Genomic DNA, 17,051 nt, shown 5'->3' with positions numbered 1-17,051 from the left:
GATGCATGGTATTATCTCTACTCCTTTATATTGTCTAAGAGTTGCCCTGTGACATAATATATGATCTATTCTTGAGAAGGATCCATGTGCTGCTGAGAAAAAAGTGTAACTGCTTGATGTTGGGTGGTATAATCTATATATGTCAATTAAGTCTAGGTTATTAATTATGTTATTGAGTTCTATAGTTTCCTTATTCAACTTTTGTTTGGACGATCTGTCCAGTGGTGAGAGAGGTGTGTTGAAGTCTCCCATGATTATTGTATGTTGGTCTATTAGACTCTTGAACTTGAGAAGAGTTTGTTTGATGAACATAGCTGCACCATTGTTTGGGGCATATATATTTATGATTGTTATGTCTTGTTGGTGTATGGTTCCCTTGAGCAGTATGTAGTGTCCCTCTTTATCCCTTTTGATTAACTTTGACTTGAAATCTATTTTATTTGATATGAGTATGGACACTCCTGCTTGTTTCCGAAGTCCATATGAGTGATATGATTTTTCCCAACCTTTCACCTTCAGTCTATGTATGTCTTTTCCTATCAAATGCGTCTCCTGAAGGCAGCATATTGTTGGGTCTTGTTTTGTGATCCATTCTACTAGCCTGTGTCTCTTAATTGGTGAGTTTAAGTCATTAACATTTAGGGTTATTATTGAGATATGGGTTGTTCTTCCAGCCATATTTGTTTATTTATGTTACTAAACATGGTTTGTTTTCCTCTTTGATTATTTCCCCCGCCCCTTTACTATACTACCTCCCGCTGTTGGTTTTCATTGATATTTTCCATTTCCTCTTCCTGTAATATTTTGCCGAGGATGTTTTGAAGAGATGGTTTTCTAGCTGCAAATTCTTTTAACTTTTGTTTATCATGGAAGGTTTTAACTTCATCTTCCATCCTGAAGCTTAATTTCGCTGGATACACAATTCTTGGTTGGAACCCATTTTCTTTCAGTGTTTGAAATATGTTATTCCAGGATCTTCTAGCTTTCAGAGTCTGTGTTGAAAGATCAGCTGTTTTCCTGATTGGTTTACCCCTAAATGTAATCTGCTTCCTTTCTCTTGTAGCTTTTAAAATTCTCTCCTTATTCTGTATGTTGGGCATCTTCATTATAATGTGTCTAGGTGTGGATCTCTTATGATTTTGCACATTCGGCGTCCTGTAGGCTTCTAGGATTTGGGGTTCTGTCTCATTCTTCAAGTCTGGGAAGTTTTCTCGTATTATTTCATTGAATAGATTGCTCATTCCTTTGGTTTGGATCTCTATACCTTCCTGTATCCCAATGACTCTTAAGTTTGGTCTCTTTATGTTATCCCATATTTCTTGAATGTTCTGCTCATGGTTTCTTAACAGTTTTGCTGAGCTGTCTATGTTCTTCTCCAGTTGAAATACTTTGTCTTCATTGTCTGATGTTCTATCTTCTAAGTGTTCTACTCTGCTGGTAGTATTCTCAATTGAGTTTTTAAGTTGGTTTATTGCTTCCTGCATTTCTAGGGTTTCTGTTTGTTTGTTTTTTATAACCTCTATCTCCCTGTATAATTGATCTTTTGCTTCTTGGATTTGTTTATGTAATTCATTGTCGAAGTGGTCGAAGTGGTCTTTCATTGTCTGATTTTGCTGTCTAATGTCTTCCTTGAGACTCCAGATCATCTGAAGCATGTAAATCCTGAATTCTTTATCTGACATTCCATCTGCTGCAGATATTACCTCTTCTAAAGTTGAGTTGACCTGCATTGCTTTTGTCCTTTCTTTCCTTGTCTTTTCATACTGATCGCGTTTCTTTCTGCTTGGTGAAACTGTTGTTTTATTGATTTTTTTCCCCCTATATATTTATATTGCTCTTGTATAGTTGCAAAGTCTCCCTCGCAGGCTTTGGCAGTGGTTCTGCCCCTCCTCCAATTGGGGCAATGTGCCTACCACGCCGGCAGGCCGCTGGGCCTGTACTTTCGGTGGTCACAGGTCCGCCTACCTTGCAGGTGCGGGCGGCGGCTCAGACCCTCTGCAGGCCGCTGGGCCTGTTCTTCTGGTGGGTCGCAGGTCCACCTACCTTGCAGGTGCGAGCAGCGGCTCTGCCCCTCCGCTGGCTGCTAGGCCTGTTCTGTCTGTCAGTTGCAGGTCTGCCTACCTAGCAGGCGCTGGTGGCAGCTCTGCCCCTCCCCCAACCAGGGCGATGTGTCTGGCGGGCCACTGGGCCTGTTCTGTCGGTGGTCACGGTTCCGCCTACCTTGCAGGCGCGTGGAGCAGCTGTGCCCGTCCGTGGGTTTCTGGGCCTGACCTGCCGGTGGGTGGCAGGTGCACCTACCTTGCAGGCTTGGGGGGTGGCTCTGCTGATCCCCGGGTTGCTGGGCCTGATCTGCTGATGAGTCGCAGGTCTGCCTACCTTGCAGGCGCCCGGCGGCCCTGCCCCTCCCCCAACCAGTGTGATGTGTCTGGCTGGCCGCTGGGCCTGTTCTGTCGGCGGTCACGGTTCCGCCTACCTTGCAGGCGCGTGGGGCAGTTGTGCCCCTTTGCAGGTTGCTGGGCCTGACCTGCCGGTGGGTCGCAGGTCGGCCTCCCTTGTAGGCGCGGGGGGGGGTTGACTCTGCCGCTCTGCGGATTGCTGTGCCTGTTCTGCTGGTGGTCGCGTGTCCGCCTACCTTGCAGGTGCCCGGCGGCTCCGCCCCACCCCCAACCGGGGCGATGTGTCTGGCGGGCCACTGGGCCTGTTTTGTCGGTGGTCACGGTTCCGCCTAGCTTGCACGCGCGTGGAGCAGCTGTGCCCCTCCGCGGGTATCTGGGCCTGACCTGCCGGTGGGTGGCAGGTGCACCTACCTTGCAGGCGCGGGGGTGGCTCTGCCGCTCCGAGGGTTGCTGGGCCTGACCTGCCGGTGGGTGGCAGGTGCACCTACCTTGCAGGCGCGGGGGGTGGCTCTGCTGCTCCGAGGGTCGCTGGGCCTGATCTGCTGGTGAGTCGCAGGTCTGCCTACCTTGCAGGTGTGCGGCGGCTCTGCCCCTCCCCCAACCGGGGCGATGTGTCTGGCGGGCCGCTGGGCCTGTTCTGTCGGTGGTCATGGTTCCGCCTACCTTGCAGGCGCGTGGGGCAGCTGTGCTCCTCCGCGGGTTTCTGGGCCTGACCTGCCGGTGGGTGGCAGGTGCGCCTACCTTGCAGACGTGGGGGGTGGCTCTCTTCCTTCCTGTTTTGAAAGTAACTTCCTCAATATAAACTGAGCATGGTGGTGCATGCCCATAGTTCTAGCTGATTGGAGCCCAGGAGTTGAGACCAGCCTGGCAACATAGTAAGATCCTATTTCTTAAAAAAAAGAAAGTACGTAAGTAAATATGTAAATTTCCATGGAGGCATTCCTCTCTTCCTTGGGAATAGTGGGGTAAGAGAAAAGTTCCCTGCTTGTTGTGGTAAGCTGGCTTTCACTGCATTAACTCACCCTGAACCCTATGAGTGATATTCTGTTCTGTGTTTAAAGTGAATGGTTACAGGGTGTCTTCCTACTTGAGGCAGTGTATTTTTTGAGGTATATCTTTAGTTACGGGATTTATACAGTTGAAAAATGTTTCAGAGCTTCCAGAAATAGAATAGTTTAGTCATGCTTAATGAAGGAATATTGACTGGCTATATGAGACTTGGTAGGTTGAAAGGTTTTATGACTTGGTTCTTTGGGAAGTCAGGAGAGCTATAAGTTAGAAAATAAATGTGTATTATTTTTTTCGGTTTGCTTATGGGAAAAACAGTATCTGTTAACATTGTAGAATACAGTTCATTTGGAAAACTAGTTGTTCCAATAAATGTTAGGTCCTCATTGTTATTTCTACTTACACAGTTATTTCAAGGGTTATAAACTCGAGCACCATGGAGAATATAAATGTAATGATGTGGTAAGATCTAACAGAGCAGCAAACTCTTCTAATTAAAATATTAAAAACTGACAAAGCAGATGAAGCTTGTCAATTTTACAAGTTCTTTTTAAAACTGAGATATCTGAGTTGGGTCAGATTCCTCCAGAACACTCAGGTTCTTGGTCAAATTTGCATTCAAGAAGTGTATTGGAGAATATTTCAGTAGTATCATCTGTGAAGGGGACAAAAAGAGTAGTTAAATGTAGTGTGGCTGATCTTAAGAGGAGCTGTAGAGCTAGGGGGGCCCTTCAAGTTGTACTTGAAAGAACTTTGTACCTCTTAGCAGCCAGCCATTGAGGGCTGTTCAATGGGTGAAGTAGCTCTCTTTGTCTAAGGGCAGTCCCTGGGTGAGGGACTGGGCTATAATTCATTGGCATACAGTACTCCCTTCTAGCAGCAGGGCATTATCTGTCTGAAAGGCAATATTCTGTACACCACACCACAATACAGTTCACTCTTGTGCTGATTGGATTTACTTAACACTGCAAGGTAAGTTCACCACTATTTGGGCAGAGTGTCTGTAGGTTTTTGTTGGGTGTCTTTCCTAAGGAAATGTACAAGAGAAAGATTAGTAGCATAAATTATCCCCTACTGGGCCATCACAGTAGGAAAGTAAAAGTCAGTATCAATAAGCTTTAGTCTTTATCTGACTGGATTTCATATTCCAAAAATCAAGTAAAGAAAGGAGTCACTAGAAGAGGTAATTATTTATCAAGAGGAGATAGGGCTGTTGTTACACAATGTGGTAAGAATGTTTGGCACCTGAATGGTACTTGGCATCTCTTAGTGTTCCCTAGGACTTCACTCACAGTAAATGGACAAATAAATCAGTTAAGGCTTGAGAAAATGTATGGTGAGCAGTTGCTATTGAATATTTTCCTCCTCTGCTATTAATTCTAGATTTATAGTCATCACTGACAGCTAACACATCTACTGGTCTATGTGGCTTACATGGTGTAGTGCATTTTTTGAAGACTTTGTTTTTTTTCCATTATAATAGACCAAGAAATCAATATGGGGTACTGGCACCTGCCAAATGTTTGTTCCAATTTTATATTTGGTGACTGGAGAAATGATCAGTGGGTGAATCTGTGGTCCCAGTGAACTTGTGATGAGCTGGACTTGGGCCAAGATTCCATTTATAATCCCACCCCATGAAGGCATATAATAGTGGTCAGTGTCAACTTGAACCTTGTGTTTAATAGTCATCAAAATGACTGAGTGTTCCCCTTTCCTCAATGAATGGTGGGTTATCATTATTAGGTATACTTACCTGTTTTTCAGAGTCAGGCAGGCCTTCTGGAAACTTAGCCTTTCAGACATGATAGCCAGATGTGAAAACTGGTTCATATTCAGTTTAGTCAAGCTGTTATTATTTTTTTGTTTATTAGCGCACTGCCTTCAGTTCCTCAATAATCCATTCTTGACTTCATTTTGAAATTAAAGTGTCATTTATAGACTATGACCCTTTTTGACTACCAGTCTGTCTTCTAACTCCTTATCTCTGAATGCTATTCATAAAGATAATTAAGCCCATTTTTTTTCCTGAAGGGTGGGTACTACTAACTGACTTTTAATTTTTAGGGATCCTGTCATGCTATTGCTGTCAGATGTCTCAGTCATATAATAGCCTCCCCTTCCATCAGCCCTAGGGATTAGAGGACAGTCATCACTGAGCTTTGTAATAATATTGTCGTTCTTTTCACCAGAGGAATTCTTACACTGTAAAAAAAGATTCCTTCTAGACACTTTCGTATTATTTTGTCCTCTGGTGGGGTTTCTGGTCTCAAGTCCCTCTTGGGACTTGAGGTATGTTTATATTAGAGGTAACATCCCCAAACCCTTGGAGTTCATTGTTCTTATTTCTTTTTGTTCTTCAGATTAGATAACTTATACTGATCTGTCTTTAAGTTCACTTTTTCTTCTTTCCTTCTGTAATATGCTTTTAAATCCATCCAATGAGTTTTCATTTTTATAATTTCTGTTTGGTGTTCTATACATTCTCTTTTTTACTTTTCTCATCTGTTCATCTATAATAACTGAATTGTTATTATTTATATTAGCTACTTTTTTTTTCCTGTTGGTCTAACAACTGGACTGTTTTTAGTTTGTTTTCCCTTGACTGTTCTTTTCCTTAATTGTAGATCAGAGATTTAGATTGTCACATTCCTCTAAATAGTATAGATTCTTGTTTTAGGGGACAATTGAATTGATGACTGATCATCTTGAACTTGTATAGCCTGGTTTTATGCTTTATTAGTCCAGGATAAGAAATCCAGAATGTTCCTCAAACCTCTCTTACCTGGCATGAGTCATTCTTCAAATTCTGTCTCCACTGTGGATCTTGGCAGAGCTTGGTTGGTTTTAGACTTAAGTGTGGGGGTGTTTATAGTGGGTTTTACTCAAGGGTATGGTTTTTTTTTTCTTAAGAACAGCCTTTCTGATGTCTTAGCCAGATGTCAGGAAATTCATAAGATGTAATAATGAATTTTTGTCAAAATCCAGCAGTACTGGAGCTCCATTATACCCTGTTCCTTCCTCTCTACTGGTATTACTTGATCTATAGAACCTTTGACTTGCCCTAAACTTTATAGTTGCTACTGTCAACAGTGGTCACACTGTTAAGAGATTCTCTCTCGTGGACTTTGAAGGGGTCCCTTCCTCTGTAGCTCCCTCTTTGATGCCTCACCCTGCTGATTCCAGTTGCTTCTGCTTTCCTGAAATCTGATATCTACCTCCTCAGGTCAGTGGAGCTTCCATTTTCTGGTGACTCCAATATTCTAAACAGTGGTTAGGAAATTGTCCCAAGGCAAAGAATTGAGTGATTTCAGGACTTGCTTGTGAGTTTCCTGTATCTCAGGCACTATAGTTTCTGCTTATTGTTCCACTAGGAGTTATCATATACTGTATATTTCAATCATAGCTAGAAATGGAAGCCTCACAGAGACTCTTATTCATTCTTCTACCATCTATACAACAATTCTAACATATCTACTTGGTCTAGTTCATCACTTTATCTAAACTTCCCAGGATATTCCCAGTGGTATGTTTTCATCATTTGTCATGCATCATATAAGAGTACTTCATACCAATGTAATCTCGTAATTCAACTTTATGTTCTACTTGCTTCTTCCCTTGATTTGGCACACTCATCCTTAGAATGTAGTTCCATAAAATACTCTTAGTTCCTATTGGTAAATGTTGGCTTAAAACTGCAGAACTTTTAGAGTATAGTCCCCTTTCCTCCCAAGTATTTTCTAGGCCCAGTTCTGTTAGGAGTTGGCCCTGGCTATTATGGACTGACCAGGAGGCAAAGTAAAGATAGAACAGAGGCATGCATATGCTTCTTTGCAAGGCATAGGCCTCTGCATCATCTTCGAACAAGAGGAGGCCTTAGCCTTTTAGTAGGAAATAGTGGGACATTCTGTAGTCCCTGAGGATTTCAACTCCATTAACCCTTATTTCCCATTCAAAGTCTTTGAATCTCACTTTTACCAAATAGGTCTCAATCTTTTTCATAGCCGACTTGCTAGATTTGTGAATACAACATTCCCTGGAGTTTTATTTGTGTGAGTTGGGAGCTTGACCCTCTCTTTTTCTGCTCTGTGCTATAGGAGATAAGATTTTCTAAATGATACCAGGGATGCCTTCTTGACTTTCAGTTTGTTTTAAACAATTCTAGTTCATGAAAGGCATTCATCAGGAGCCATCCATTTCCATTGTGCTTATTTATTAATGCCTCAGTTATTGCCATTGCTTTACTTTCTACTTGCATGGCATTAGTTCATTTCCCATGAAAGCTTTATTTTAGCAAATGTACTACTACAACATGACGGAAGGTGCCGACCATACTCTACCTGCCATCACTAATGGTTGTCACTACCAGACAGCTGGCCATGATCCAGCTCTAAGTTCCCATTTTAGAGCCTTTTTCTCAGACTACTAGCACCAGCTGTGTTAGATTGAATTCCAATTGTCTTAGATTGAGTTTCCTAGGAAACAGACTCTGCTATAAAGATTTGCACACTGGTTCCAAAGTGCTCTGAGCACATCTGTGAGAGAAGCAGGATTAGACAGAGGGAGGAGTTGAATTGCAGTTTAGTTGCATAAAAAGTCATCAGCTGAGATATATTTGGAGGGCAAGCAAAATGACTGAATAGAGGTATCAAGCACTCACATGCTCCTTCCTCACAAAGAAGAACCAAAGTAGCAGGCGTATAACTGCATATGGAGGTGAGTAACTATGGAAAACACTGTTAGAAAAATGGAAACCTTATAAAATTCAGAGACCAGCAGGATATCAAGAGAAACAAAATATCCCATCACCTACTGCCCAGGCTCCACAGCTAGGGAATGTGTGAATCTCCCCTCTGTAGGGGTAAATGTCAAAGAGAGTCCCAGCATACTCAGTGCAGATACTAGCAGTTCTGGCTATTGGAAAGTTTCTTGGCCCCTGCAGGGTTACAGCCCAAATAGAAGGAAATCTGAAATCTGCATGGTAGTCTCACTTTGAAGGGAACTATTGTCTGAGTTTGGACTGCTCTGAAAGTTCAAAAACCCTTCATATCCCCATCTCTAGAACCCCACAGACATTGTAGGGCACTGGTTCAGCAGGTGGTCGCCTCAGAAACTAGACCTGACCTGGTGGAGTGACTTCCACATAAACCTGCTGAGAGTGCTACACAGTGGGAAATGGGTGTTGTGACATATAGCGGATCAGAGAGAAGGAATGAATAGAATATTCAAAAGAACTGAGAAAGTCAAAATGACCTGCAAAAGTTCATACCTTTCATTAATAAACTCTGAATATAAGTGGTCTTAATTTTCTAGTTAAAAGATACATATGGTTGAATGGATTAAAAATCAAGACTCAACCAACATGTTGACTACAAGAAACTCAAATTGCCAGTAAGGACACAGAATGATATTCCAAACAAATAGAATCCCAAAACAAGCAGGAATAGCTATATTGTACTGACAAAATAGACCTAAGACAGTAATACTAAGAAGAGACAGAGAAAGTCACTATATAATGATCAGGTTTCAATTCAAGAAGATAAAATGATTATAAATTTGAATGCAGTCATTTCATAAAACAAATACTATTAGACCTAAAGTGGGAGAGAGGCTAGCACCAGTAGCATAATAGTTGGGGATTTCAGTACTCTACTCTCACTAATGGATAGATCATCCAGGGGTAAAAAAAAAAAAAAAAAAAAAAAAAATCAATAAACATCAGAGTTAGACTACCCTATAGGTTAAATGGACATAAAAGACTTATAGAACATTCCATTCAATAGCTGCAAGATACTCATATTTTTTTTATTAGCACATGAACTTCCCCTAGAATAGACCATATATTAGGCCATAAAAAGTCATCACTGAGATATATTTGGAGGGCAAGCAAAATGACTGAATAGAGGTACCAACAAATCTCAACAAATTCAAAAACATTTAAGTCATATTCTGTATCTTATCACAGTAGAATGAAACTGGAAATCAACAAGTAGAGACTGAACTACGGTCTTTTGATTGAATGAATAGTTGCTCTATGAGGAAGTCAGAGAAAAGTTTAAAAATTCCTTGAAACAAACAAAAATGGAAATATAACATACCAAGACTTGGGGGATACAGCAAAAGCAGTACTAGGATCAGAGCAGAAATAACAAATTATAGTATCTAAAATAACAACAAAGTGAATTTCTTTGAAAAGAGATAAAATTGACAAGCCTTTAGGTAGACAGATGGAGAGAGAGGTAGAATGGGAAAGAGGTGGAGAAAAGATCCAAATAATTTGCTGAGAAAGAAATAAATGAAAATAATCCTATACACAATAGCCATACAAATAAATACATAAATAAAATACCTAGGAATAGACTTAATTAAGGAAGTAAAAAACAAAATATCGGGGGAAGAAATTAAAGAAACTGGAAGGTGAAAATGCTTGTTTATGGTCTGGAAGACTCAATATTATTTAAAATGTCCATACTACAGATTCATTGCAATCTCTATGAGAATACCTATGATATTTTTCACAGAACTAGAAAAAAATTCTGAAATTCATATAGAAGCCTTGAAGACAGAGGACAAAGCTGGGGATGATTTTAATACATACTACAGAGTAATAGTAATAAAAACAACATGGTTTTACCATTAAAACAGATGCAAACCAGTGCTGTGAGTCATGCTCCCAGTGACCTGCCTGCTCCAGCCATACCCATACCTGCCCACAGTTACCAGCCAGTTAGGCCATTTAAGTGGATTAATGACTTAGATAGGTTAAGGCTGTCTCATAACCAAATCATTTCACCTCTAAACTTTATTGCATTGTCTTAACATAAGCTTTGGGGGAATACCTCATATCTTAAACCATAACATGCCGTCAATTGATTCTCATCAGAGATACCCAAAATATACACATTAACGAAAATATACACATTGTGCTGGCAAGACTGTATGTCCACATGTAGAATATTGAAACTGGAGCCTGTCTCAGTCTGTAGAAAAGTCAAGATAAATAAAAAAACCTTAACATAATACCTGAAACTCTGAAACTACTAGAGGAAAACAGGGGAAATGCCCTAAATTGTTGGTACAGGCAATGATTTTTCTGGGTAGGACTCCAAAAGTAAAAAATTACAAAATGATAGAGGGGATTACAGCAAATTGAAAAGCTTCTGCATAACAAACAACAAAGTGAAGAGACAGCTTGCAGAATGGGAGAAAATCTTTGTCAGCTCTTAATTTGACACAGGGTTAAAGTGTGTGTGTGTGTGTGTGTGTGTGTGTGTGTGTGTGTGTATTTATATTCATACATACACAATGAAGTGTTATTCACCTATAAAGGAAAATGAAATCCTGTTATTCGCAAGAAAATGGATGGAACTAGAGATTATCATGTTAAGCAATGCGGGTTCTCTCTCGTGGAAATTTCATTAGTCATGCTCATTGACAAAAGAGGAGAATGCTTCCTGCTATTTAAGTTGCTATTTTTCCCTTTTCTCTTCATTCATTTTCTCTTTTTTCTTTTCCTCCTTCCCTTCCTCCCTTTCTTTTCTACTCTTTGTCTTCATTTATTCTCTTTTTCCTTGTACTTCTCCTTTCTTGCTCTTTGTCTCTTTCTCCCCTGCCATAGAATAATTCATCTCCATAGAATAATTCAGATAACATATCTGGGCATATGATTCACTAGTGTGGTACCATCACTGATTTTCTTATCCATCTGTTCCACTAGGCTATCAATTTCTTCAAAGAGTCATCTTTAATTCAAATATGATTCCTCACTCTTGTTTGTTTTAAGGATTTTGATTTGGGGGAAGTGATAATGACATTGTGGTGGTTATTAAAAGGACTTCTTATATTTTGGTGAACATTATCAAAGATGATTCTGATTGAAAATATCATGGGAGTCAGAGAAGGGGGTGCTGGCATGTGGGTATGGCAGCTGGATGTGGGTGGCTGGTAATTGTAGCACATGGAGATGCATTAAAAGCATTCTGTATTATTTTTGTGTATATGTCAAGCATTCTCTGTAATAGACATTTTTTAACATTTGGAATTTTCACTACCTAGTCTAGTCACTGATACACAGTTAGCACTTCACTGTTTTGTGACAGTAAATCCAAGAGAAGTAGAGGGAATAGTCTCTGATTTTATGTTATTTTAAGTTATGAAAAGTTGATGTGCAAAGCTTGGAGGAAACACAGAAGTTCTCTGATTGAGGCCAGTCTATACATTTTTTCTGATCTATGGTTTGTATACTTTCAGTCACAATTACCACTTGGTAAAAAAAATAAAAGTAAATTGTAAAAATTTTTAGACAAATAAGTAACAACAACAACAAAAAGAAAAGAAAAGAAAAAGAAGAAGTCCTCAGCTGATCTCTTGGGGAACTCTGAAGCTAAAATTACCCTTTAAAATTGGACCAAATTTAAGAAAGGACAAGGTTCTTTGTATTCCCACTTCAATGACAAGTCACTGTATATGACCTTTCCCAGGGGAACAGCTCCCTTCAGCGGAGCGGGGAAACTCTGAGCTGTCGGTGGTCATCAGGCCTATAGGGTTCAGTTCTCAAGAAGGAAATCTGGATGGTGTACCATGGCACCCACTAGCCAGTTTTTAGTCAAAGAAACTGCTGTCATTACTCATGTTGCATGTTGTTTCTAGTATGGGATATAGAGAAAATGGTTACATGGAATAATGAAGAAAATTTCAATCAGAACAACAGGATTTCTCAGAAGATTTCAGATATGCAAGCCTTTTTCTTTAAGGTTGCTGTTATTATATAGATTCATAATTTACAATTGAGAGAATAGAATTTCAGAATGCTCTAAATGGAAGTTTGGTACCAAAACTCATTTGAAGCAAAACCTGACTTGAACTCTGTCCACATATAGTGAGTATTCATATGTTGCTGCAGAAATGTTTGATTATAGAATACTACCCCTGATGGTCTGTGTACTGTTACATCACCTTTCTAAAACATCAAAAATTTTAAATTCTGAAACACATCTGAGACTTCAAGGATTTTGATAAATGTCTGTGGAACTGTCTTGTCAAAAAGTTGTTTGACAATAGGTACTGTGTATCATGGACAAATATACTCCTTTATTTTTAGCAAACCAAGAAGTCTTAAATAAAGTTGAAGTTCAATATAAGACTCTCCCAGGATGGAATACAGACATATCAAATGCACGGACTTTTAAAGAACTACCTGTTAATGCACAAAATTATGTTCGATTTATTGAAGATGAGCTTCAAATTCCAGGTAAAGAAACACTTTATGAACAACTATCTTTTCTTCCTCTATTTTTATCTTACCTGCCTACTTTTGAAATAAAATAAAAGATTATATTACTTTGAAGAGTGCTCATGATTTGCATAAATGCTCAGGAAGATATATATATATATTTAAGAATAAATATAATATTCATCTTTAAGTGGAAGATAATAGATTACCTTACCCTTTCTGGATGACAGATCCAGATTGTCATTTAATCTCATTCTGTTATTTTACCCTCTGACATTCATTCTTGTCATTTCTCTCTATTAATAAAGTTTATTCCATATTTTCACCATCACCAACAATGATTTATAGTTTTTTTAATTTTTAAACTACCCTTGAGAGTTGGGTATATCTTGAATAGACATTAGGAAATAATAGATACAAGAAAAGAGGAAATCTCATTTTAGAAAGAAGTGAAAAACAAGAATAAAGAATGGAGTAAACTTCTTCATTAGAAATAAATGTAAGATGGCCAGGTAGTTAGGTATAATGAAGTTATGTGAAGTCTTTTAACAGATTGCTTTTTCATTTCATTTTTTAATTTATATTGATGTAAATTTGAGATGTGAGAAAGTAAAGTAGGTAGTGGGTATCTTCCATATACAATCTGTGATATACTTGTTTTGAATTTGGTATTGTGGTTCATTTGTACTTATGGTTCATTTTAAATATGACTTTTGTTTTCCAAATTGCTAGTAGCTCTTTCTAGCTTGTTGTCAAATTTAGTAAGCATATTCAGCAGTTTTTAAAATATGAATAGCAGTGAGTTTAACAATGACCTCTTAAAAATACCATAAAGTTTTATCCTAAAAGTACATTATGGGAGGCAGGGAAGAGGGAAGAATGAAAGAACTTTGGATTGTGCAGAGGGAAGTGAGGAGAGGGTTGGGGCTGTGAGGATGGAAAGGATGGTAGAATGAGACAAACATTGTTACCTTATTTACTATACATGTATGATTATACTACTGAAGTGACTCTGCACCATATACAGCCAGAGGAATAAGAAGTTGTGCTCCATTTGTGTACAGTGTGTCAAAACGCATTCTACTGTCATGTATAACTAATTAGAATAAAAAAATTTTTTTTAAAGTACATTATGGAACCAATAATTCTGCAAATAACCTAAATTCATGTAGTATACATCATGAGAGATTCCCTAGACTGGTGCTGTAGGCAGTGCCTAAGGCTGTGCAGATTAGAATTGTGTTCGCCTAGATATTTCTACCTTTTCTGATACGTAAAACTTATAGTGGCGCTTCAGGTATCCACTTAGTACATTTATCGAAGGTCTTATCTTTTCTAGTTATCAGGGACTTGATTAAAAGTTTTTTTATGTTTCTGCTGCTTTGGGCCAATATTTCACTATCCCAGTCATTGGAAATTAAGAAATTGTAAATATGCAGTTAAAATGGAATGGTAAGGCAAACTGCTCTGTGTTGGATCTTGACTGTGCATCCTGTTTAGAAATGGACACAGTCTTCAACAGAAATGACAGTGAAAGGCACATACGGAAATATTAAATGATGTGTCTGAGAAAAGGCGAGGAGGCTACCTATCTCCTGATCACAAAGACTTAATATTACAAATAAATTGATGATATTCTTTTATTGTGTTTCTTTTTTTTTTTTTTTTCCCCCAGTTAAATGGATTGGTGTAGGTAAATCCAGAGAATCCATGATTCAACTGTTTTAAGGATTCCAGAAACACTCCTTGAGAGAGAGGGGGAAAACTTTCTTAAATATTTCTTTATGACCTGCAAATTCAAGAATAAAGACATTGATGTGAGTTTTAAGCCCTACCATTGTTTCCAGTCTTTTAGGAAGAATGGCTATTGTGGAGATTGACTTTGGCATATTCCAGTGTCGTCTCTCCTGAGCTGGCATAATTGCCGAATCATTTGTTGCTCCTGCTGCTCATGGTGCCACGTTTTCTTTCAGTGTTTAGTAATAGTAAATCCATGTTATTTGAAATCTAAAGAAGTTACTTTAAATGTAGTTTTTCTTCACTATTGTCATTGTAGGTTCTTAGGTTTTACCATGGTAAGAACAATTAATGCAGTTTTGCACAAATATTTTTACATTCTGATCGTTCAATTCTGTCATTGTAATCTTTGCAGTTAGAAAAAAAGGATGAAGAGATAGGATTCTGTAAACTTTCGCAATGCTATAAATGCTATAAATTCAGTTTAAATTATGAACTGTTCATTTTCTGCTGAAACTATTGCAAAGTTGAGCTATTGGCAGGGGGAGGGAGCTTATTCATGGGTCCTTTAATTTGTACAGAATATACGACTTATTTCTTTCTGTAAATTATTTAATACATTGAACATTTAATTAAATATTCAAAGAGAAAAAATGTTCCTCCAAAACAACAATCTTAATGTTAAAAAAAAAAAAAAGTGGTCATTAAAAGATGTTGTGATATTTGGTGGGTATTTTTCTTGAGTTTTAGACATTAACTGAAATGTATCTTTCCTTTTTTTTTTTATACATATCATTATTTCTAAGTCTAGTGGATTGATTTTTCAACATCGTGCCTACAAATATACGTACAAACGCATCTACAAGTGTCTAAATGAACCCAGATTTTTGGCCATAATTTTGATCATGCCTTCATTTCTCCTTTCTTGAATAAAAAAAGTGTTATTTTGGCAATTAGACTTAGCATACTGTGTTGTAGATTATCCTTTGGTGAACTATAAATGTTTAAATTAGGTGCCACTTTATTTTATTATACCATCAATAGCTGATTAAAAAGAATCAAATATTTCTAGTATGCTTTGTGTATTGTGTTTTTGTTCTCATAATATTTGTATATAGGAAGGAGTTTTATCGCTGTAGAGTGTGGGGAAAAGGAAGGAAGAGATCAAAAACAGAAATTTTGGAAGAATCTAAATGGTTATCTTTACTATATGTATTCTTATTAATATTTGGTTTGAAAAAAATTTCAAAAGTACCTCTTGGGTGATAAAGAATAATGCAAATGATTATACAGATCAATAATAACATGTAAAAATAATAATGTATAATAAATTGCTTATTCTAGTGGAAATTGAAAGGGCTTTTAAGTCCACATTATTACAAGCATTGCATCATTGAAACATTTTTAATAAAAGTTCAGAAACAAATATAAAGAACCCATTTTCTTCCCAAGTCAGAAGTAGGCTTATTTTATTTTTTGATCAAAAAATTCCTATTGATCTTTTTTACTGATTTTTTTTTTTTCAGCCAATTTGGGTAATTCTGTTTTTCTTCTAAAGTAAGCTATCTGTTAACTGTTTTAGATACTAATAACAATTTGTTATTGAATACTGTGTGTTTATGCACATGTGCACCTGTGTACCAGATTCTGCTAGGTGTTAGATATGCTATGCAGTAGGGATCGTAAAGTATGCCTTCCTGAAATTAATTACAGTGAGAGCAACATGTTAAATAAACGTGTATCAATGAATGATATTATATGCCATAGTGGAAAAATATAGGATACAGTGAATGAACACATTTAAATGTGGAAAGGGTCAGAGAAAGTGTTAGTGAGTATTTAAACAAATCAGCTAGATTAATAGTCAAAGGGACATAATGTGCAAAGGCCAAGAGGCTGGAAAGAACTTGAACAGTTTGAACAACTAAACAAAATGAGCAATGTGCTGGTAAAGTAGGTACCAAATTCAAGGAACACAAGGCTGGACAACCAAAACATGTTTCATATGAAAGAAGAGTACTATACGTCCAAATGCACAGGAAAAAATGCTGGAACATATACTCCAAATTTTAAAATTCAGTAGAGAAAAACTATATAATAGAATAAGATATTTCAATAGTTGACAGGCTATTTAGTATAAGTGATATTAATTGATATCAATTAATTAATTATTAATTGATGAATATATTTGAATAGAAATGCAAGAATTTCTAAGACATATATGAAAAGGTAACATGAGAGAGGAAGTTTTTCCTTTACCAGTTGGTAAATCATCATAAAGCTGATATAATTGAAATATGTAGCATTGTCATGAGAAAGAGCAAATACATAGGGGTAAAATGTTTTAAAAGCCTGAGATACAAAAAACTTAGAAGTCTTTCAATATATGCCTTTAATATTCAGTGTCACAAATAAGAAAATGACAAGAAGTAGAAAAATGAGTAAATCGATATAAGATAATCCAGAGGCGGGGTGGTGGTGGGGAATAAGTGGATCAAAACATGAAAAAGGGTCCATTTTTTCCTCTATCAATAGAAAGAAATGAAGACCTCCAGTAAAGGTAACTATTAAGAGCTAGTATTAATGTGTTTTTTGTTTATAATTCCATTTTTTTCTTTATATAATTTAAAAAGACAAATACATTAAAATTAAAATTTGTTACAGGGTACATGGTATAA

The 17,051-nt window shown here is 37.7% G+C and overlaps 1 protein-coding gene across 1 annotated transcript in view; it reads left to right on the top strand.

Annotated features, from left to right (window-relative positions):
• Adss2 (adenylosuccinate synthase 2) overlaps positions 1-15,447 on the top strand; it is a 44,503-nt gene extending 29,056 nt beyond the window's left edge. Inside the window, exons 12-13 of the mRNA XM_076872976.1 lie at positions 12,505-12,654; positions 14,312-15,447. Coding sequence (XP_076729091.1) covers positions 12,505-12,654; positions 14,312-14,364 — 203 coding nt within the window. The 3' untranslated portion in view covers positions 14,365-15,447. The remainder of the gene's footprint in view (positions 1-12,504; positions 12,655-14,311) is intronic.
• The last annotated feature ends 1,604 nt before the right edge of the window (positions 15,448-17,051 follow it).

Source organism: Callospermophilus lateralis, chromosome 13 (assembly GCF_048772815.1).
Source record: "Callospermophilus lateralis isolate mCalLat2 chromosome 13, mCalLat2.hap1, whole genome shotgun sequence".
In the NCBI taxonomy this organism is placed as follows: domain Eukaryota; kingdom Metazoa; phylum Chordata; class Mammalia; order Rodentia; family Sciuridae; genus Callospermophilus; species Callospermophilus lateralis.
The sequence above is the reverse complement of the archived record's forward strand: the minus strand, read 5'-3'. Positions and strand labels throughout refer to the sequence as shown.